The sequence below is a fragment of the Engraulis encrasicolus genome, chromosome 16, assembly GCF_034702125.1.
Source record: "Engraulis encrasicolus isolate BLACKSEA-1 chromosome 16, IST_EnEncr_1.0, whole genome shotgun sequence".
In the NCBI taxonomy this organism is placed as follows: Eukaryota; Metazoa; Chordata; class Actinopteri; order Clupeiformes; family Engraulidae; genus Engraulis; species Engraulis encrasicolus.
Genome location: NC_085872.1, coordinates 20,902,025 through 20,922,001, shown reverse-complemented (window position 1 = coordinate 20,922,001; position 19,977 = coordinate 20,902,025). Strand labels below are relative to the sequence as shown.

Here is a 19,977-nt window from a genome sequence, read left to right as displayed (position 1 = left end):
ATTGATTGAATCCTGAAACATTTAGCCATATGAGTGTTCATGTTGACTAAAGAAACTATACAGAGATAAGAAGTGTGTGAAATCCTGTAACAAAATAAACAATGTTCTTTGTGAGGCAGGCATAATTTTTATCACAAGTTGATATCATCTTTAAAACTAAAGAAAAGAAAAGAAAAAAGAAAAGAAAAGAAAAGAAAAGAAAAGAAAAGATTTGCACGTTAACTGAAGAGCAATCATGCACCTTAGTGGAGTCTGGCTCCCCAGCTGCAGTGCATACCTAAGCAGCACCAATCCCTACCATGCCGTTTTCGATTATATCACGCTCAGATGTCAATCAACAGCGCAGATGTGAAGGGAAACGGTACTAAAAGATGAAGTTCCTCTCAAATTGGCTAGTGTGAGAAAAATAAATAAATCTCACAGCATTATGCGCAGAGAAAAACTGAAGGAGGTGAGAGACCCCGTGAAAATCTGTTCTTGGCAAGAGTTAGAGCATTTCCTGTAAAATGTGAAGTTCAACTTTGGGGTATTATTCATAGAAATGCAATTAAATGTGCCGTGAAACTTTGAATCGGCTAAATAAATTGCTTTTCTCAATTACGTGTCCGGTGTTTGCCACACATGCTTTGAAGGTGTGTCTCTGAAAGTTTAGGGCAGCCTGCTGCCAAACTATTCTGGAAAGACGCATCCATTTTGCAAAACAGGAAGCCTACATCTTATCAAAGGTGGTGTAATGAAGGGAGAATACAAATTGGCATTGACATTGCAGAGTTTCACAAAGGCCACAGTAGCCGGCGAACAGCATATTGTTATGAAAAAAGAATTGCAATAATACCTGTCAGGCATGTCATTTTAATCATTTGCTTTTTTACTCTGACTGGACTGCTCTCTAGAAATCCTGTCAATGAAACAAATGGAACATTAGGCTGCACAGTTTGTTGAGACCCCAGGATTCCGGCTATTTTTACACCCTTTACTCAAACATGTTGCCCCCATGGACAGGAATAAAAAGGCTCTGTGTGAAAGTGGATGGTTAGTAATGGGAACAAATTCTGTTTTGCACACTTGTTTTTGACTTGTAAATGCACTGGAGAGGGGAGTTCACAACCTCTGTCCTTCAGCGAATTACAAAGCCAGGGCCTCACACGCCTATGTGCACGCACACACGCATGCATGCATGCACGCACGCGTGCGCACACACACACACACACACACACACACACACACACACACACACACACACACACACACACACACACACACACACACACACACACACACACACACACACACACACAAGAGATATGTGGGAACTAAAACTGAATTCATTATAGAAGTTAAGCCCACTGCTGTAAACCAGGGGACATGCAAAAGGATAGAGTTATGCATAATTGTAGTGTTTCTTCAGCTTAAGGTCATTTGACCTCTGGACTGCTATGCAGATACTAAATTAATTTTAGACCTTAAATATGGAATACATGCATATTTTCTTGACTAATGGAGAGGCTCTTTTGCCCAGTGCTGTTAAAATAAAAGTTTCAGGTCAAATGTATGACCAGCACAACCTCCAGTTACTCAACACCCAAAGTGATTCAGCGCTGAGCCTTAAAGGCAGACAATTACAGTGTATAGCAAAACTCTGCCTGTGCGCATTGTTGGCAATATTTACGGAGGGTTTTTTTCCTGAGGAGATTCGCTATGTATTTATGCCACTTGTTCTGATTTCAAAGGTAAATTTGTTCTACATTCCATAAACCGTAAATTAAATAATGTGGCCAGTGCGATATTGATCAAGTCTACACTGATTTTTTTTCGTAGCCCCTTAATGCACGCAGTACCTCCTGTGGCACGCTGTAATAGACATTGAAAGTTAACTACTATAGTACTACACTACTATGTCAGTGCGCAGGGACTTAAGTAAAACATTACGACTTGGTCATTGCCATTCTGGTAACAGCTAATTTCTAAAGCCGTGTCTTAAGGGGTTCAAATATAGCCATTCAAATTGTGCTTGGGGCTCTGTTTATTTGTGTGTTTTCCTGTTTTGTTTTGTTTTTTTACTGCAAGATACCCTTTCTGCTCTCTGCGAACACATTCCGCACCATGCAATGACGGAACTGAAGGAGGTTGCTAGATGGTTACACCGTCTTTGATATGCAACTCTTGTTATTTCTCTCTTCCTCGATTCATAATTATTTTAAAGGAATGCAACCGCATCAAAGGTCTGCACGTCGGAAGGAGTTGTCTCTTCAAAAGTGCCACCGCTCCAGTCCTTCGCTCCGATGCTCACTCTAAACAAACACAGTCAAATGAATAGCTAAGGAGACGGGGGCAGGCAGGAAATAGCTATCATTAATATTCATTTTTCCTCCTTCTTTTATTCACAGTGGCAGGGTTTTCTAATAGACATAAATTTGTCAGGTTATTCAATGTAATTTGCCTTTTGGAAATGTAATTTCCCCAGAGCGAAGGGCAGTAACCAACTTCTCCATGAATGAATGCATGGAGGCATAACTTAGCCTCTGGCTGTGTGTGTGTGTGTTCACGCTTGTGGCTTTTATGTCTGTTTGTTCTGGACTATTTAATTGTCTTTGCTTGATACTGTAAAATGTATGGATGCCATTGTAAAAAGGCAACGGTGATAGCAAATATTTCATTACATATCAAGTACACACAACAGCACAGGTTTTGATTTGAACACACGACATGTAATGGCCTGCACATTCAGCTGTTTGCCAAAGGCCATAAACATGTTATTTTGACTTGTCGTGTATGTGCGTGCATCCATGCACAGCATACTTAGAGTAGTTGTACATGAAGTTGACAGATAGCAATGTGAAGCCGTGTCCATTTGGGTGGAGCGGTCACTCTGTCACTCAGTCGTTCACACGTTCACTCAGTTCTATTATTTTTTTGCAGAATTGCTTAAAAATATGTAGCCTACTTAACCCATTGTGTCCTGGAGCGACATATATACGCTGCATTCAAGTTCTTGAGATTTGAGCTGTTTTATTAAAGATGTGGGTATGTTAGAGCTGAGTGAACACTATTCTAGCGCGAAATGAAGGTTCTAGATTTCAAATGCAACTTATTTCATGTTTTTATGTGCTTCGGAGGCTGAGATATTTAGATTTTAATAAGGAGAGGGCACCTTTTCCTAAAAAGGGCTTAGGTTAAAATGGGTTAAAGCTCAGAGCATCCTTTCAATACCCAAACCATATTAGCAGAGGCAGTTTGTGTCTGTTGATTTGCCACCAGGCTTTCTTATCTTTGCACATCCATGTGACTAACACCAGAGATTGCCAGGTAAAGTTGCACAACACACTTACACATAAACACAACACTGTTCAAATAGAACCAATCAATACAGTATATTGTCGCTCAATCAACAAGGGTCCCATGGGTATACATTGCTGAACTAGTTATATGCTCAACCAATTGTAATATAAGGGTCCCAGACATTGAGAGTTACATTAATGTTAATTAACTGTTATGCTCAGCCAACTATATTATGGGTCCCAAACAATATTACATGTTACTTGACTATTTGTAGTTCATTAACCATGTAGGCCTACTAATGTTAAAATAAGCAATAGCCTATAGCAATATTGTACCATTTCTGGAAATAACCACAGCTCTTTAGCTAGATTATTGAGTTTTACCGTTTACCTTTCTTCTTTTCTTTCAGCCATTCTCTTGGTGATGTCACTTCCAGTTACAAGCTAGCAATGGTCATTGAATGATACATTCAAGCTTGGAGATCACATTTGCATCGACAGACTCAGAGAACACCTGGAGGGGGGGTGGAAGGTGTAAAATGAGCTTATTTCCAGAAATGGTGCAGTTTCGCTTTAATAATAGATTAGCTGATAGCCATTTAACTGTTTATTATGGCCCCTTATTAGGAAGTGTTATCACTGCACCTCCCACTGTACAACTTTTATTGCAAACAGTCTTTGGCTCAGCACAGTAGCAGCAAGCAGGTTAACATACATGTATATCTGGCTGTTTCTGTAAACACTGCATTCCTGGCCAAGGATATGACAGTGGAACCGATGTGCTTTATATAAAGAATGCTCACAACCTGATGATTTATGCTTTGTTTACTGACAGTGTGTTCAGGAACACTTGGCTACCTGCACCGCAGCAGAAACCATTTGGGATTCTGCCGAGAATACTGTTCCTGAGAACGGTAGGCTACTACGTATGTGAAGGCTATGTACTGTATATAGCCTATGTTCAGTAGGCCTTTGTGTTAGGGGTAATATATTTGGATTTTATCCATGTCCAGAGTTCGTTTGGGTGTACCGAACCATGCTGGGCATGGATCCGACAACCATGTTTATAGTCCAGCATAGTAAACATTTTATTCCTAGAGGAATCTGGATTCATATCATTGATATTTTCATTCCAGTAGGCTATTTAAATACACAGTCTTTGGCATAGGTTCAATCATCAGCCCCGGTCTTGTGTTAGCTGATTGAGCCTGCCTTTGCGGTGCAGCAGGAACCGGATCGTTAACCCCCCAGACATGTAGACCGGACCAAACTGGTGGTGGTGGGGATGGAAGAGGAGATCTTGAACCGACTGTACATAAGGCTGCAAGAAAGGTGACACGTCATTACAAAGGAAACGATGGCCGCTGATTGGCTCTGACAAGTGCATTTGAGTCTTCCTGGAAGAACTACCGCAGGCTTACATTTCTGTCACATTTAAACAAAGAAAAAAGTAATGCTTCATTTTTTAAGTGTTTTTATTTAATGCTTTCATTTTTCTGATTGCATATTGCAGGTCTCACTTGTTTTCAAATACCAAGTGAAAAAAACCTAACCTGAACCGTAACCGTATCTGTATCCGTGGACAAAAGAAAGAGCCGAATCGCGTGGGTGCATGTATGTGTGTGTTGAAGAAGCACTTTGTAAATACATCCTTTGTATCCAAAAATATGATTTTTCTATTATTATACTATTATCTATTATCACTGTTGCTGTTGTTGTTGCTGTGACATTCTTTTCATGATTGGGTCTAAATTGCAACAGCAAAAATATTTCCACCAGATCCAGATTTTCTGAGGAAAGTTTTCCTTGCGAGAGAAAATACTGATATTCTGCTTCTCTCCTTCATTATAAGACGGTAACCTCATGTGGTAATTGTCATGGAATCAGCTCAACAGTGCTTGAAATATTATTACATATTTATCTTTGTAATTTTCACATGCAATGTGTAATTTAATTTCCCTAAGGATCCATTTAACTGAAGTGTGCTTCAGTGCATCCACGTACGTATATGTTTGCATATTGAAAACAAGTGTGTGTGTGTGTGCGTGCGTGCGTGCGTGCGTGTGTGTTTGTGATTGTTTGTGCTGCATTAGTAATTAACGCGGCACTGTGCATCACTAAGAATAGATTGTTGTCTCCTGCAGTTGTGTTACTTACTACCACCATATGTCTAGGTATTGACACCAGAATAATTCCATCTTGTAACACACACACACACACACACACACACACACACACACACACACACACACACACACACACACACACACACACGTGCACACGCACACGCACGCACACACGCACGCACACACGCGCACACGCAGGCACACACACACGCACGCACACACACACGCACACTCCCGCTCTATCTCTTTCCCTCACACATCTTCCAGACATCCAAACATCCATTACGTGTACCCAGAAAGACACAAGGAAGGAGTGTGGAGAGTGGCTTAAGATTTTTTTTTCTCGCTCTCTTCTCCCCCTCATGTCCTGTTTTTTTTTTTTTTTAATGAAGGCAAAGGCCTTTCCCTGAGAGGTGCACACAGAAGCTTGGCAACCAGACTTTAAATCTTTGTCAGGGATGAAAGAGCAAGAATAAATTGCAGGCAAGAGGGGTTAAAAAAAAGCAGTCCTCCCATATCAAGGGACACTGGTGCACCCAGCCGTAGATCTTAGCGAGATTTGGCCACAGGTGAAGCAAGAATTCATTTAATGTGTCTTGATGCATTTCCTCCATCACCGCATCAGAGGAAGGACTTTAACATAATACACCATGGTACACCAAAGCTGTGGCAAATTGCAGCGAATGACCACTACATCTTTTGAATCTGAATTTTGAGGGTATTTTGTTAACTGACCATATGTGCTTACTCTCCCTCTTCTATCCTTTGTAAAAGTGAGAAATTCCGACATTAATTTCACGTAATTATAAAAAATATTTTGTTTCATTTTGCAGCACTATTCAAGCACCAGGCAGGCTACCAAAAAAATTCACTTAGAAAATGTATAGATGTGCATGAGACCCAAAGGATAGGAATACAATGAAGTTTGAGTCTGAAGTTGTGACCTACCTATTCCTGACATTCCTCCAACACAACTGTGCAAGATGACTTCAAAACTGTGACTTATTACAACAACAATACGCACTGTAGCTGTGCTCATAACAAAGTTGCTAAGTAAACTGTCCTCATCTTAAGTTTTTAAAACAGAACATCAGGGAAGTCAAGCAAATCACAAAGGGCCATTTTTCTGTAGCTGCCATTGAGAAAGCACTTACAGCAGCCTCAGGGCTCAGACATGTAGATTCAAAAAATGGTCCTTTCTCTTGCTTTCACAGTCACCGAGTTCCCTCATTAAGCAACTATTATTTATTATCGTACAGTTAGTCATCATTATTTGTTGGAGAGCAAAAGCTATTTAACCATACCATAAAGTGATGCAATAGAGAAATGTTGAACATGCATGTCCAATCCATGCATTTTCATTTGCAATATACAGTGTTTCTCAAAGTGGGGCGTAAGCCCCCCTGGGGGGGCGCGGGGGCATCTCAGGGGGGGGGGGGGGGTAAAGCCCTCACCAACATTATATTATTAATCGTCGTGAATTTGAATATCATAGGAAATGAGCACACATCTGCATTCAACTGCAGTCCCTCTTTGTTTAATCTCCACCAGTCACCTTTCCTTTGATTCTGCGCAGCGATCGCAAAATCAGTCTGTGCGAGTACTGCTGTTGCTTGGGGGGGCTCGGAAGCATTCAGACCCTCTGAAGGGGGGAATGATGGAAAAAGTTTGAGAACCACTGCAATATAGGAAGCCTGGTGCCTCAATGTGACAGAAATATACTGTAGCCCACATACTTTCAAGGCCCTACCACACTCATCTGTAGGACTAGGTGCATGAGAACTCCAGAACTGGTCACTTCTCGGGTTGAACTGGACGATAGCTCTTGGTCCATTTGCTTAAAAAATAAATACATTTAAAAAGTGTCCTGGAATGGACTGCAGGGCTGCATCTGGGGATATGCTGATTGCGAAAGCTGGAGCTGGGATAAGGTGCCAGGGCAATTCTAACTTTAGTCTAATATATAGGTGATTCATTGATGATATGTTGCCTGTATAGTTGCTGCAGAAAGCTGTGAGTGTGACCCAGAGGACAGAACCCTACTAATATATGGTCTCTGGACACACGCACACACACACACACACACACACACACACACTCATGCGCTGAGGTCAATGTGAGGTCCTGTTGGATGGCCTTTCATTTCAAACTACTTTTTCTGAAGTTGGTATACCTTTTTTTTAAAGTGAGTACAGAAAAGTAACACCTCACATTGTGGTTAGGGGTACTGTACTGGGTCACCATGAATACAGTGGCTATGTAAAATATCAAGCTAATGCTACAACCTGTGTGTCTAACATACAACATAACGTGTACTGCATGTCATTCTACCAAAGCCATGGCCAATCAGATCTTATGCCCATGAACTGAAAGACATACCTTTCTTTTTAAATGTTATATTTGGACCTTTTATGCCTTTCTTTGACAGGCAGGAGTCTTTATCATGGCAGGACTCAAACCTGGGTCCAATGTGCTTTCTTGATAAGGTCGGTGCTTCATGGCACCTTCACATTGGGCCAACTCTCCCTTTGGCACACACTTTCTGCGCTTTCATCTTCTGCGGATTCTCCGCTCTGAAAATGTGCCATTTCCCTCATACGTAGCCTCTTACTGCAGCAGGGGGCTGAAAATGCTTGAGTACATCATAACAACATTGCCATGACATTACAGAGAGCCATAGTGCTGCGCTAAGGGGTTAACTCCGAAATACAGCACATAGCTCAACATGGGCATGGTATATGTTGAATGGGGGCTGACTCTTTGCCTACCAAGAAACTATGGAGCCTGGATTTTCTGAGAAAGCAGTGACAGTCCATGGAAAACCTAAACCAAACTGTAAATTTGAATTCCCTTTAAAACCACATGCCAAACAGTTCTCCGATTTTCATCAACATGTGGAATTCATGTCAATATCTAAACTCCCGTCCTATCCGCAAGCACAAGGCGAAGATGCCATGATGTGCCGTTAATGTGTGCACTGCAAACTGCTCTTTTGGCAGCACAGCAATAATTCACAGCAAAAATGCCAGTGTTAAATTAACTCTGAGGGTGTTAAATTTAACACTGGATGAGTGTGTATATGCGTCCACTCTTTTGGGAGTTAATTTTACACTAACACTGGTGTTAATATTCTTACACTGAGATATCGTTAATTCTTTAACACTGTGGGGAGTTAAAAATTAACACTGACTAACAGATCTCTAGTGTCAGTGTTAATATTCTTACACTCAGCTGTAGTTATTTCCAACACTTTAAAGAGTTAAAAGCAACACATTTTAAGTGTTAATTTTACACCACACTAGTATATTTTTACACTTAAATATAGTAATTCCAACACTGTAGGTAGTTAAAATCTAACACCAGCTAGTGTCACTAGTACACTCCACAAGTGTCATTTTAATAAAATGTAACACTACTGCGGCTGACAATGCTACACTGACTTCCAATGCATTCAGACCAATGGGTGTATAATTTGATTACTAATAAACCCACCCAACCACCCACTAAACCCATATCAAAAATACACAAGGCAAACACTTCTTCAGAAAATGTATGTTATTAAATGGCCACCACACCACATTAACACTTAACAGTTTGCATGGATTCACATATAATTACAATATGGAACAAGATACACTTGATCATCTCGGTCATTTGAAAATTGCCTATCACAAGGTCTGTAATATACCAATTCATTTACAGAGATCACTGAGAAAACCTCATTTTTCTCCTCAATGCCAAATGCATTTAAATGCTCATCAAAAAAAACATCTGAGACTTTACAAATCAAAAGATAGGCATTTCTGTCTTTAACAATGATACTGTCAATCCTGTTGAACAAAGGCATCTCATTTTCAACTCCAGTTATCACGTACATCCCAACTTGATACTCTGTGCCATAGTTTTTGACCCAGGAAGTGGTGGAAACTGATGACTCGTCAAACACTTCATTCAGCACCTCTCCACCCTCTATACTGCTGACCGGGACTTCTAAGATAGGACCAAACTGTAATCTCTGAAAAGTAAAGTTCTCAAAATGAAATGCCAACTGAGCCTGGTGTTTCTTAACTAGAGTCTTGGCAATATTTTTGAAGTTTTTCACAGATCTCTTAAAAAAATTGTGCTTCCCTTCAAACCGCATACACCAAATGTGTATTAATGGCCCAATTCTTCTAATAGCGCTGGGGTAGTGGATCATATGGTGATGCTTGGGAATGAGATTGTGCTCTGGGAAGACGGATTTAAAAAGGGTATGATGTTCAAAAATTAGATGTTTCAAATAGCATGTCATTCCATGAGATACAGTGGGTGAAAACACAATGTTTACAATTTGAATCAAAAGGAGTAACAATTGCCAACAGGTATCCTCTCTTTCAACCAAATCTCCAAATATCAGTGGGGCATTGCGGACAAGGCACCAAGACTGGATCGCATTGAGTCCCAGATCTTTGCTGTTGTCATCAAGCTTAAGCGCGCTTGGCCTGTTCTTTCTTTGAGTATACCCATAATTAAAGCTATGAATTCTTTCAGTCAATGAACTCAGGGATATTGAATTTTTGATCAGATACTGAAACACAAGCTTTAACTCATACTGCACCACTCCCTCCAACAGGTCATGCATTATGTCTACAGCATAATTGCTTGACGAATGGAAAAACTGGAGGGAATTGAGTGGACAGTCTCGTTTGACACCAAATGTTGATTTCAAAGCAGGATTTTCCTGGATAACACGAACATGCTCTATATGAAGGTCTTTTGTACGTAGGGTTAAGCCTGGGTGATCTTCACTGAAAACTGACTGATATTGACTTTTATCAGTTAAACATAACCTACAGCAGTATGTCGCACTGAATGATTCGACGAAACCAAAGAGTGCATGTAGAGCTAAATTGTCTCCTGTGACCTGAATGACTGAACCCTTCACAGGTGTAGCTAAAAAGGGCAACTGTATTCCTTCAGTCTCCAGAATCTTTAAATCATCTATAAGTGGCTTCAAAATTGGCTCAAATCCATATTTCTTAAGGTCCTCTGAGTGAAAAAGAGCAACAAGGTGAATATTCATTAACACAGAATTGAGCTTTGGTGATAAATTTCTCAAAACAAAATAAACACATCCAAGTTTGTGCACTCCCTTTTTAGATCCTAGAGCATTAGCCGTTTCTATGTCATCATAGTAGAGTTGGATCTGAAGAGCATGTTCGTGGTGAGAAAATAAACTATGATTTTTAAAGTAGGACCCATCACTTATATCTCTGTATAATCCCTCCTGTTGTGGTTTTACTTCAGTGAAACTGTTACAGAGTTCCTTGCTACTAAACATTGATGAGAGAGACCCACGGATAGGCACATACATGAACTTATCATTGACTGGAACTTGCCTATATGTGCCTGTTATTCTGTCTCTTCTTACATCAAAACGGACACCCAGAACATGCTCTACATATATCAGGGATATCTACTATATTCCATTTCTTTTCAAAATGCCTCATCCTTTTAGTTTCTGTGTTCAAACACGAAAAAGGGTTTTCTAGTTGATCAAAACAACTCTCAACTCTCTCCAAAGTTTCTCTTGATGCATCAGAAGACAAACAATTAACAACAGCATCCTTTGCGTGAGCATGAACATCATTAACCAGTTCCTCCATTGAATCAACTAGATACTGCACAGTGCTCTCTGGAACACCTGAGGCTTGAACCTGAGCAATAACAGAGCTGCACATGTCCCGAATGTGTTTCTTTTCAACAGGAACATGTGTAGTAACATTCATAGGAGGATCCACATTCACTGATGTTGACGGTCCAGCCACAGCCTCAAGTTCAAAACTGGTGACAGGATCTGGATCAAAACAGTCTTTATGCACTCGAGAAAGGTGACGTTGGTAACCAGAATACGTACCAAAAGTGTTAAAACAACCAGGTTCTCCACAGTTCAATTGCAGAGACTTTGCGGGATACAATCCATGCTCAAATTTCAAGTGTCTAAATAACATTGAACAACTGGTGTGGTGTCGTTTACAAAGGTAACATGTGTACATTTCTGGTCAAAATGTACAGTCTTCAAACCTCACAGTGAAGAAGTCTTGCTCGGATTTCTTTTACCCTGGGATTTTCTTTCGCTTTGCCGACGTCAATGCCATACACAGTGGTTTGGATGAAGATGAAGAAGCTGGACAGGGCATCATCATACGACACAGCAAAAGCATAGTGTGCCTTGAAAAGCTCATCAAAGGCAGCAACTGGGGTCTGCATCCTGCAGGGAATGGCCTTCTGGTCCACGATGATGTAGAAGTCCTGGATGCAGCTGCTTCTTTCTCCAACACCGAGCAGAAAGGGCTGTCTGGGGTCAGTTTCTTTAAGGAAGGTCTCCATGCTTGATCCCACCTGTCAGTGAAAAAGTGAGTGTGAGTGATGATGTTTTTACTCAAGCCATTTTAATTCATGTGTGACTGACTGTATGAATGGATGTCTGACCCCACGAGTGAGTGAGTGAGTGTGATGAAATGTTTTTTACTCAAGGCATTTTAATTCATGTGCGAATGAATGTATGAATGGATGTGAACAATACACAACTTGATATATTAATGATGAATGCAAGGCATGGATCGATGAATGTATACAACATTAATTTATGTTTGTGTGATAAATGGGTGCATTACTTTTTTTAAACTATTTAACTACATCTAAAGAATTACAATGCCACATTGGCTCTTGAAAACCTTGCATTGGTGATGTACAGTCCTTATAATACCTTCATGAACTTGATCAGGCGTCGAGTAGCCTCCGACGCACTCATCTTGCCACTCTTCTTCCCTTTAACTGTTGGAGGCAGGAGGTGAAGCAGAAGCAGGATGGCAGCCATCTCAGAATCCCACTCCTCAGAATGCCAGACTGCATGAATAGAAGTGACACAATGCTGCATCAGTTACAGTTCAGTTTTCTTTAAAGGTGCATTGTATAATATTTTAGTTGCTTCTTTCAAAAATACATGCTGCCCACACATAAATGTTACCTTTTTCACAAATACACACTACCACCATCTACAAAGTAATTGTAAGTATTCATTATGACTGGGAAAATTGCACTTTTCATACACGAAAAGGGGGATCTTCTCCATTATCTGCGATTTTGAATGTCCAGAAATAGACAATTTTGGCTGCAAAACTTACTGTACTTTGGTCATACTAGTAAATATTAGTTCATTATTTAGTAAATATTCATGAAAAGATCAAATGTGGCAGTAGAAAACACTTTCAATGAGCAGCATAGTTGCAATAACTACTCTGGTCACATCCTACACAGTGCACCTTTAATTACATGATGGATTGAATATGATTAGCAGTAAGAAGCAGTGTGTACACACATAATTTGTAATAAAGGGGAGAAAAACATGAGAGAACACAAGAATGTCCTGTTTTCTTTTTGCACTGAAAGCATGAATAATTTACAGTATCTACTATTCAGTGGGCTATGGGTTAACTTTAGTTTGCTCCTGGTTTCCTGTCTTACATTAGTATTTGAAAATAGTTGTGATGTCAGACACACCTGGATTAATCAGTTGGTTCAATAATGTAAGACAGGAAACCAGGAGCAGTCTCAAGTTCAGGTAGTAGTGGATGTGTGCAGATTATTAAGATTATGAAGCCTGTTAACTCTTACCACAATCGTCAGACTCATGTTGTGCAGACAGAAGCAGCTCATCAACATGCGGACTCGGAGTTAGGTTCTTGCAGCAATCTGCGATGACTCTCGGTTTGAAAAAGGTTGGCCACTTGGAGAGGAATTTACCAGACACCTCCTCACCAAAGATCATTGAGAAATCTTGGTCAATCTTAAAACAGAAAAGATGAAGTGGAAGAGAACACAGTTGTCATGGCACTATATGCATCAATTAAACAGTCAAGCAAAATAAGGCAACCACAAAATTGTCAGGAGAGCATTTTGTGCTTACCAAACCAGGTGTATCTAAGAATCTGGGAAAGAGATTAAGGACAGTAGAGGCACTTTCTGGGTCTTGAATGACTCTTTGTCTGTGCTGGAATGTGGCCTTCATCTTATTTCTGACAAGGAGTGCATCACTTGAGTGTTTCATCGCCAATATGGCTTCCCTACATTCCTCCCCGGTCAACTGCCTCTCATCTGAATGGATACTGCGTGGAGTCTTTGGGCCCTCTTGGAAAGTTGTCTTGGATTTTTTGCGGTCTTGAGCAGAGGTCCGCTGAACAGTTTTCAGCCTCCACGCTAGATAACCCGAACCACTCTGATGATCATAAAAATGTTCCTGTTGATGAAGAAAAACAGAGACTCATATCACCTGAGAAAAAAACTACAGGAAAACCTTTTAACCCTAGTGAAAGCCACAGACAAGGGATGCCATGCCACACCCAGGACTGGCAGACTTGCTACTGACAAAAACAGTATTAAAAATATACACAGAATATACTAGGATGCATTATGGTTCGCACTCACATAGCCATTCTTGGAATCTGGGTCACTCAATTTTGGGAACAGTGTAGTAATCCCAAGTGCATAGAGGTTCCGCACATTTACCTGAGGTACCCTCCTAGGAAGAAAGAGATCACAAAAAAATGGCAAATTTCATTCATGAGTACTTTTTATTACAGTTAACCCATTGATGCCATAGAGCGACATTGACCCTAGTGCCCAGAGATGCATTATGCAGCATTCGGGGTCATGGGTGCAACAAGAGGGTCTTGGCTTTTAAATGCAATTATTTTCATGTTTTTATGTGCTAGCGATGCTGGGATATTAAGGTTTTTGTAGGTTTACAGCACCCTTTCTCAAAAAGGGCTACAGCATTTAGCAGGCATTTTTATGCAGGTGCTTTAGGCATCAATGGGTTAAGCAGAACATAAAAAAGGTTTTAAAAAGTATATAAAGGTTTTTTTAAATGACTAAATAAGAAGCTTAATAAAATAAACAGCTAAACTACAACTTAAGAGAAAATTAAATAGCTGAGTAAAAATAAAAGCTAATGATACATTTGAACAACCACAATCCAATATTGCAAGTGCATTCACTTACCCATGGTACTCAACCATATCTGCCACAAGAATGTTGACCATCTTTCTTCTTGTAACATCACTGAGGGTGCTTGCTTTCTCATACTCTTCCAATATTTCTTTTCCACTGGGCTTTGAACAAAGAGCAGCTCTAACAATCTGAAACGACAACTGCATCATCATTCACACTGCAAGCACAGTAGGTATTTCATCTGATGTAACAGTTGATTGGCATGATCAATGAAAACTAGCCATCATAGCAGAGCATCTTCAGTCCAACACCATAGAGGTAAAACATAACACTAGAGTTGACACCGCAATTCACGACAGTAAAGAGAAACGGCACATGTATCCTCCAATATTGTGTAGGTAGTGTAGGTACCTTCAGTCAATACAAATCAATGGAGAACACACCCCACTCAGTCAAAAATTGGACTAAATCTGTGTGAATATGAAGTAACATATTCAAAGACCAGATTTGAAATGTCATGCAACACACTTCAACTATTGTCCTTGTATAGTGTGTTCATGGACATTTTTCACATTATTAAGTGATTTTGACAGAGATGAGCCTCCTTCTCCATTCATTTCCATTTCTCAGGTCTACCTCCAAAAAATGGCAGCTACGGATTGCCGCGAAAAGGGCGGCCGGGTCCACTCTAGTGTTATGTTCTACCTCTATGTCCAACAGCTACTGAAGTTACAGTACTAATATACTTATTGTGAAACTTTAATATAAGGCTCGACATTAAGGGTGGGCGATACATATCGTCTGCGAAGTTATCGTGAATGTTGTTTTGACGATGAGTAATTTTGCAATATCGAGATATTAAGGGCGTTCGTGATGGCGTAATTTTGACGAGCGAGCATGCTCAGTGTGTCCGCGTGAAGCATCATGGTTAGAATTTGCCGTTCAAGACGCAGTTGAAGGGAGTGACCTCTGCGCGGCAGTCGTGTCACATGGCGTTGAACCATCGCGGGAACAAATTTTTTGTCAAGCAACTCCGCAGTAGCAGAAACCTACTGCCGGGCAAGAAGACCTCCTCCATGATGTGAGGAATCTGCCGTGATTGGTGTTCATAGCTCATGTGGTTCATGTGTGTGTAGTTGAACGTGCTTCATTTTCTACATGCTGAAATGCATTTCATGCACAAATGCAGCATACTCAGATTGGTATCATCCATATGTATGGTCGCACAACCCACTTACAACAGAAAAAAAAAAGAAACAAACCACCCTGTCGTCAGATGCTCCATCTTCGCCACGTTAGGAGTGTATGCCGTAGGTTACAAAACCAGTATTATTCCGCGGGCCGCCTGCTCGACGGTTAGAGTAGTGGTTGCGCGCCTGACTTCCATTCATGAGGTCCTCGATTCGAAACTGCACCGAAACACGGAGAGTCTTTAGTTGCTGCTGGTTAATGTGGAAACAGACCAGTTGCGAGAGACTTATCTTGTCTTTTATGTATGAAAGTGCACGAAACAGAGTGGCCTTTGTGGTTGGCGCGCCATGGTAAAGCTACATATTGAACACCTGGGTTCAATCCTCGCAGCATGGGTTGGCGCTGTTAAGTACTTTTAAAACGGTCCTATCTGAATGACGACTTTGGTCCCAAAACACAAAATGAATAGCCTAAAGTGAGTACTAATTAACTGAATTATTACATGGAAGTGAAGCCAAATCATCACATAAGACTTGTTCCATGATTCACTGAGTGGTAACCTGTATCTCTACCACAATACCACCCGATTTCTCTCCGAGACGCAGAGAGAGTCTCGCATTTCACAAGCATGTGCCGACGATGGTAAGCACGTCATGGAATTAGCGCAATGATTATTTAATTCCACGAGAGGGCGCCCTGGTACACCCGCTGTCAAAATAGGTAGATCCACCCACAGACCTATAGATCCACCTTCTTTGCCGCTGTTGAAATCTCGTCGTCCTGATGTGTCCAGCTTGGTTGCGACGCAGTTATCCCCTCCTTTTTATGACCAAGCAAATCACGTTTTGATCAAATCTTTTGCTGCGTGGTTGCAAACGACCCTATTTTTATGAAGTCGCTAAACTCAACAAAGCGCTGTGACAGGACTCCTCCAGACAGCGACAACAGCCAAGCCTTTGAGCCAATAGTAATGTTGTTGTGAACTGGAGAATAAGTCTGTGAACCAATGAGCTGAGAGGGGCGGGCTGCAGCGTTTTCAGGAGACGGAGAGAGAGAGGTCTCGTGTCGTGTCACTCGTGCAGCTTTCTGCTGCTGGGCAGTGAAGGAGAGTTGCTGTTATCCAAATGGTGGATTTACATGAGGAATTCAACCATTAAACCAGCCATTGCATGATGCTGAGGGCGTTTTGGAACTATGTGCTTTAATCAGCAACTGTCTGTGATTATGGAAAGCCAAATAGTTAGGAAGAGAAATAGCTTTGTCTCTGGTCTGAGAAATCGCGTTAGCATGCTAGTTAGCGAACTAAGCTAAGCAATGTTGTTCTCTAAAACTACATTGGCTGTTACTCACTACTCAAACACCCACCTGCATGTATAGATATCATAACTGCTTAGGTGGACAAGTAATGTTAAGTTAGACTAGCGCAGAGAGTTAAATTACAATGTGTGAAATCCAACACATGCAATTTGCAGCTGCCATAGTTAGGTTCTGATTCCTATCTACAAATGCACTGTTTCCAGTCAAAAATGACTGTCTAACAGAATCATTAGCAATACATCATAAACCTATTTTTTATTTACATGGATATGTTTTCATGACAAGTGATGAAGTATTACTTTACAGTCCAGCATATGCATATTATTAAATTCAAAAAGTGAAAGCTCTTCAGCACAGCATTATCGTCAAATTATCGTTATCGTGAAAATTCTAAAAATTATCGAGATAACTTTTTTTGCCCATATCGCCCACCCCTACTCGACATTGGTCTTAATTGACATCAGGGTCGATAGCATTTGGTCAACTTACATCTCTTGCAACATTGACATCCAGGGGTCCTTCAATAAGCTGTCTTCTCTCAGTCTTTGTAGATTCCAGTATCACTGTTGAGTCAGTACCTGATGATGACCCTGGGGATGCACATGATGATGATGGTGACCAGTCTGATGAAGATGAGCCCTCTAAGAATGTCACCTCAGTGTGGATATCTAAGAAAAAATACAGCATTGTAAATGACAATTGACAATCCTGCTCCTAGTTTCCTATGTTCACTTCAAACACACCTGGATTAATCAGTTTGTCCAATAATGTAAGACAAAAAAGGTAGTGAATGTGTGCATATAGCCTAGTGACCGAGACAGGAAATATGTTATAGCTCAATTTACCTTTTGTAGAAGACAAACTAAAACAATAATTAAATATATGCGCCTGCAATCACTTACCATTACATTCCTCTGCCTTGAAAAACACCCCTGATGACTTTAAGAGTTCATCAAATATGTCTGAATCCACTTCCACATTACATGAATCCCTCAGCCTCAAAGAAGCAGAATCTGGCCAATTGAATTTCACCAGCACTGAAACACAAAATACTGTCAATTAGCAAAGTATGGGAACAACAACCATGCATTGAGCAAAGCTGCTGAACTATAAATACACTGGAGTTAGCAGGAAATATAACTTTCATCTGCAGTTTCCAACAAAGACACTGTAAAACCTTAAAAGCACAAATAAACACAACAGTCAAATTAGCCTAACAGTTAGGCCTACCTGCTTGCAAAAACTGGGAGTAACTGTACTCCTCCTCGGCCTGTGGTACCCTGACCCATTTGCTGACTACATTATATTCTACAGGAACCAGCATGTTGCTTTAAAGACAAAAATGGCATTATTTGAGGTAGGCCTATTACTAAATCACACACAGTGACCCTCGCCCTGGTGTAAAGGAGGGTGACTGAACACTAGGCTACAATTGCAGTGACTAGTTCCAACACATAACGGACAACGTGACACTGACCCTGATGAAGGAAAATAAAATCAAGTTACTGTAACAAAACATACACACACACTTGTCCTGTGCGGTGCTGTGTTTTGTGAGCGAACATTGTGGGAACTGTAAGATAGGCTTGAAAACACGCAGAGCTTTCCAGCCGCACTTGTCAAGGCTAAAAAAAAAAAAAAAAACAAGCCAAATCTTACCGAGGGTCTGCAAGCTGCAAACCACAAGACCCCGAATTAACTCTCTTCGTGAAGAAAGCGCTTAACATGATCAGACAGACACAGACCACGATTTCATAATTGTTCTAGCTCTACATGATGGAGCACGAGCACCGAACAAACACAGACCTCAACTTGGTCGCGCTCACAACAGCTGGTTCTAGAGTTGATATGCGGGAGACCTTCCTTGTTCTAGCCATTCATGATTATACGGGACAAATCACGTCTCTTACCGGTTCAATATGGGGCGCATGATTTAACTACCATAACGTTACGTATTTCAAAGGACGGTGGCAACCAAACAGACCCAAACGCCGATGTGTTATCAATAAACAGCAATAGGAAACCGAAAATGTAGTCAGTTAACCCCTACACCGAGTTACCAAACTAGCCACAACCCTACAACGTAACTTGCAAATGTCGATATACTACACTCCAAACGTGTACAGCATGTTAAATTCACCCATACTATACAAAAAGCCTTCCCGTATGAAAACATAAATTATTTGAGGGACTATTTGTTTTACCAACCCCTGGTCCGGTGCCGTGTTGGCTATAGCATGCTAGCTAAGGTTTGTTAGTTGGCCTAATTCGCTTAGCTACCCTGCGGACAAAATCAACCACAAAGCGATTATATAAGTCCAAAATTGACACTTTTACCGACTAAAACGTAACTTACCATATAATAGATAAAATTTCACAACGACATGGTTGACTGCTGCCGCTGCTGACGGGTCCCACTCCCAGCCAGGCAATGCTCCAGCAGGAAATTCAAAGGGTGGGTGTGTCCAATCTAACGAGTCACAGTGTAAATTCAGAAATATTAACATAACGACAGATATTAACTCTGACACTATCCGGGACTGACTCCAGAAGGGGTCAATATTACTCAATTCTGAGTAAAATTACTTGTAACCCCTGTTAATTAACACCAACACTGAAAAATTAACTCGGGCACATTTGCTGTGTTGAAATACACACCATGAAGCCTTTTGTTAAATGATGCTTGATTTATATACAATACAGAAGGATTTGCATTTGCTGTTATTTCTGGTGTTTCGCTGTCTTTGAAAAGGACATCTCTGCCTCTCTGAAAAGCACATCTCTGTTTCTCTGAAAAGCACATCTGTTTTTCTCTGAAAAGCACATCTCTCTTTCTCTGCTTCATTGTTGGTGAGCAGTGACATGATATGACAGTGACGTGACATTATATTGACGTGATATTATTGAAAAGTGGTGGATTTCAGCTTGCCATCAGTATATGACTTGCCTGTATGCTGAAGAATGAGTGAAGAGAAAAGTGCTTAGGCCTAAGTCGATAGGAGAATACATTTAAAACACAGACAAAGTGATACCACACAAGCCTGGTCCTGGTCCTGACCATCCCATAATACTAC

General features: G+C 40.7%; 1 protein-coding gene and 1 long non-coding RNA gene across 2 annotated transcripts; both read right to left on the bottom strand.

Annotated features, from left to right (window-relative positions):
• Positions 1-10,183: 10,183 nt before the first annotated feature.
• LOC134466032 (uncharacterized) lies at positions 10,184-14,604 on the bottom strand. Its single transcript, XM_063219931.1, has 6 exons — positions 14,447-14,604; positions 13,871-13,964; positions 13,353-13,682; positions 13,061-13,232; positions 12,153-12,292; positions 10,184-11,785 (listed from the first exon to the last, which is right to left on the bottom strand). The coding sequence occupies exons 1-6, from the start codon at positions 14,602-14,604 to the stop codon at positions 11,462-11,464; spliced, it is 1,218 nt and encodes a 405-aa protein (XP_063076001.1). The 3' UTR covers positions 10,184-11,461.
• Positions 14,605-17,404: 2,800 nt separating this feature from the next.
• On the bottom strand, positions 17,405-19,338 carry LOC134466385 (uncharacterized). Its single transcript, XR_010038291.1, has 3 exons — positions 19,260-19,338; positions 17,806-17,940; positions 17,405-17,571 (listed from the first exon to the last, which is right to left on the bottom strand). It is a non-coding gene; the product is annotated as an uncharacterized LOC134466385 (long non-coding RNA).
• Between the last annotated feature and the right edge of the window lie 639 nt (positions 19,339-19,977).

Coding starts and splice junctions, on each gene's coding strand:
- LOC134466032 (XM_063219931.1), bottom strand. CDS start 14,604: ATGATGCAGTTGTCGTTTCAGATTGTTAGAGCTGCTCTTTGTTCAAAG. Junction 13,233..13,352: donor TCTTAGATACACCTGGTTTG/GTAAGCACAAAA, acceptor TTCTGTTTTAAG/ATTGACCAAGATTTCTCAAT. Junction 12,293..13,060: donor ACATGAGTCTGACGATTGTG/GTAAGAGTTAAC, acceptor CTATTCATGCAG/TCTGGCATTCTGAGGAGTGG.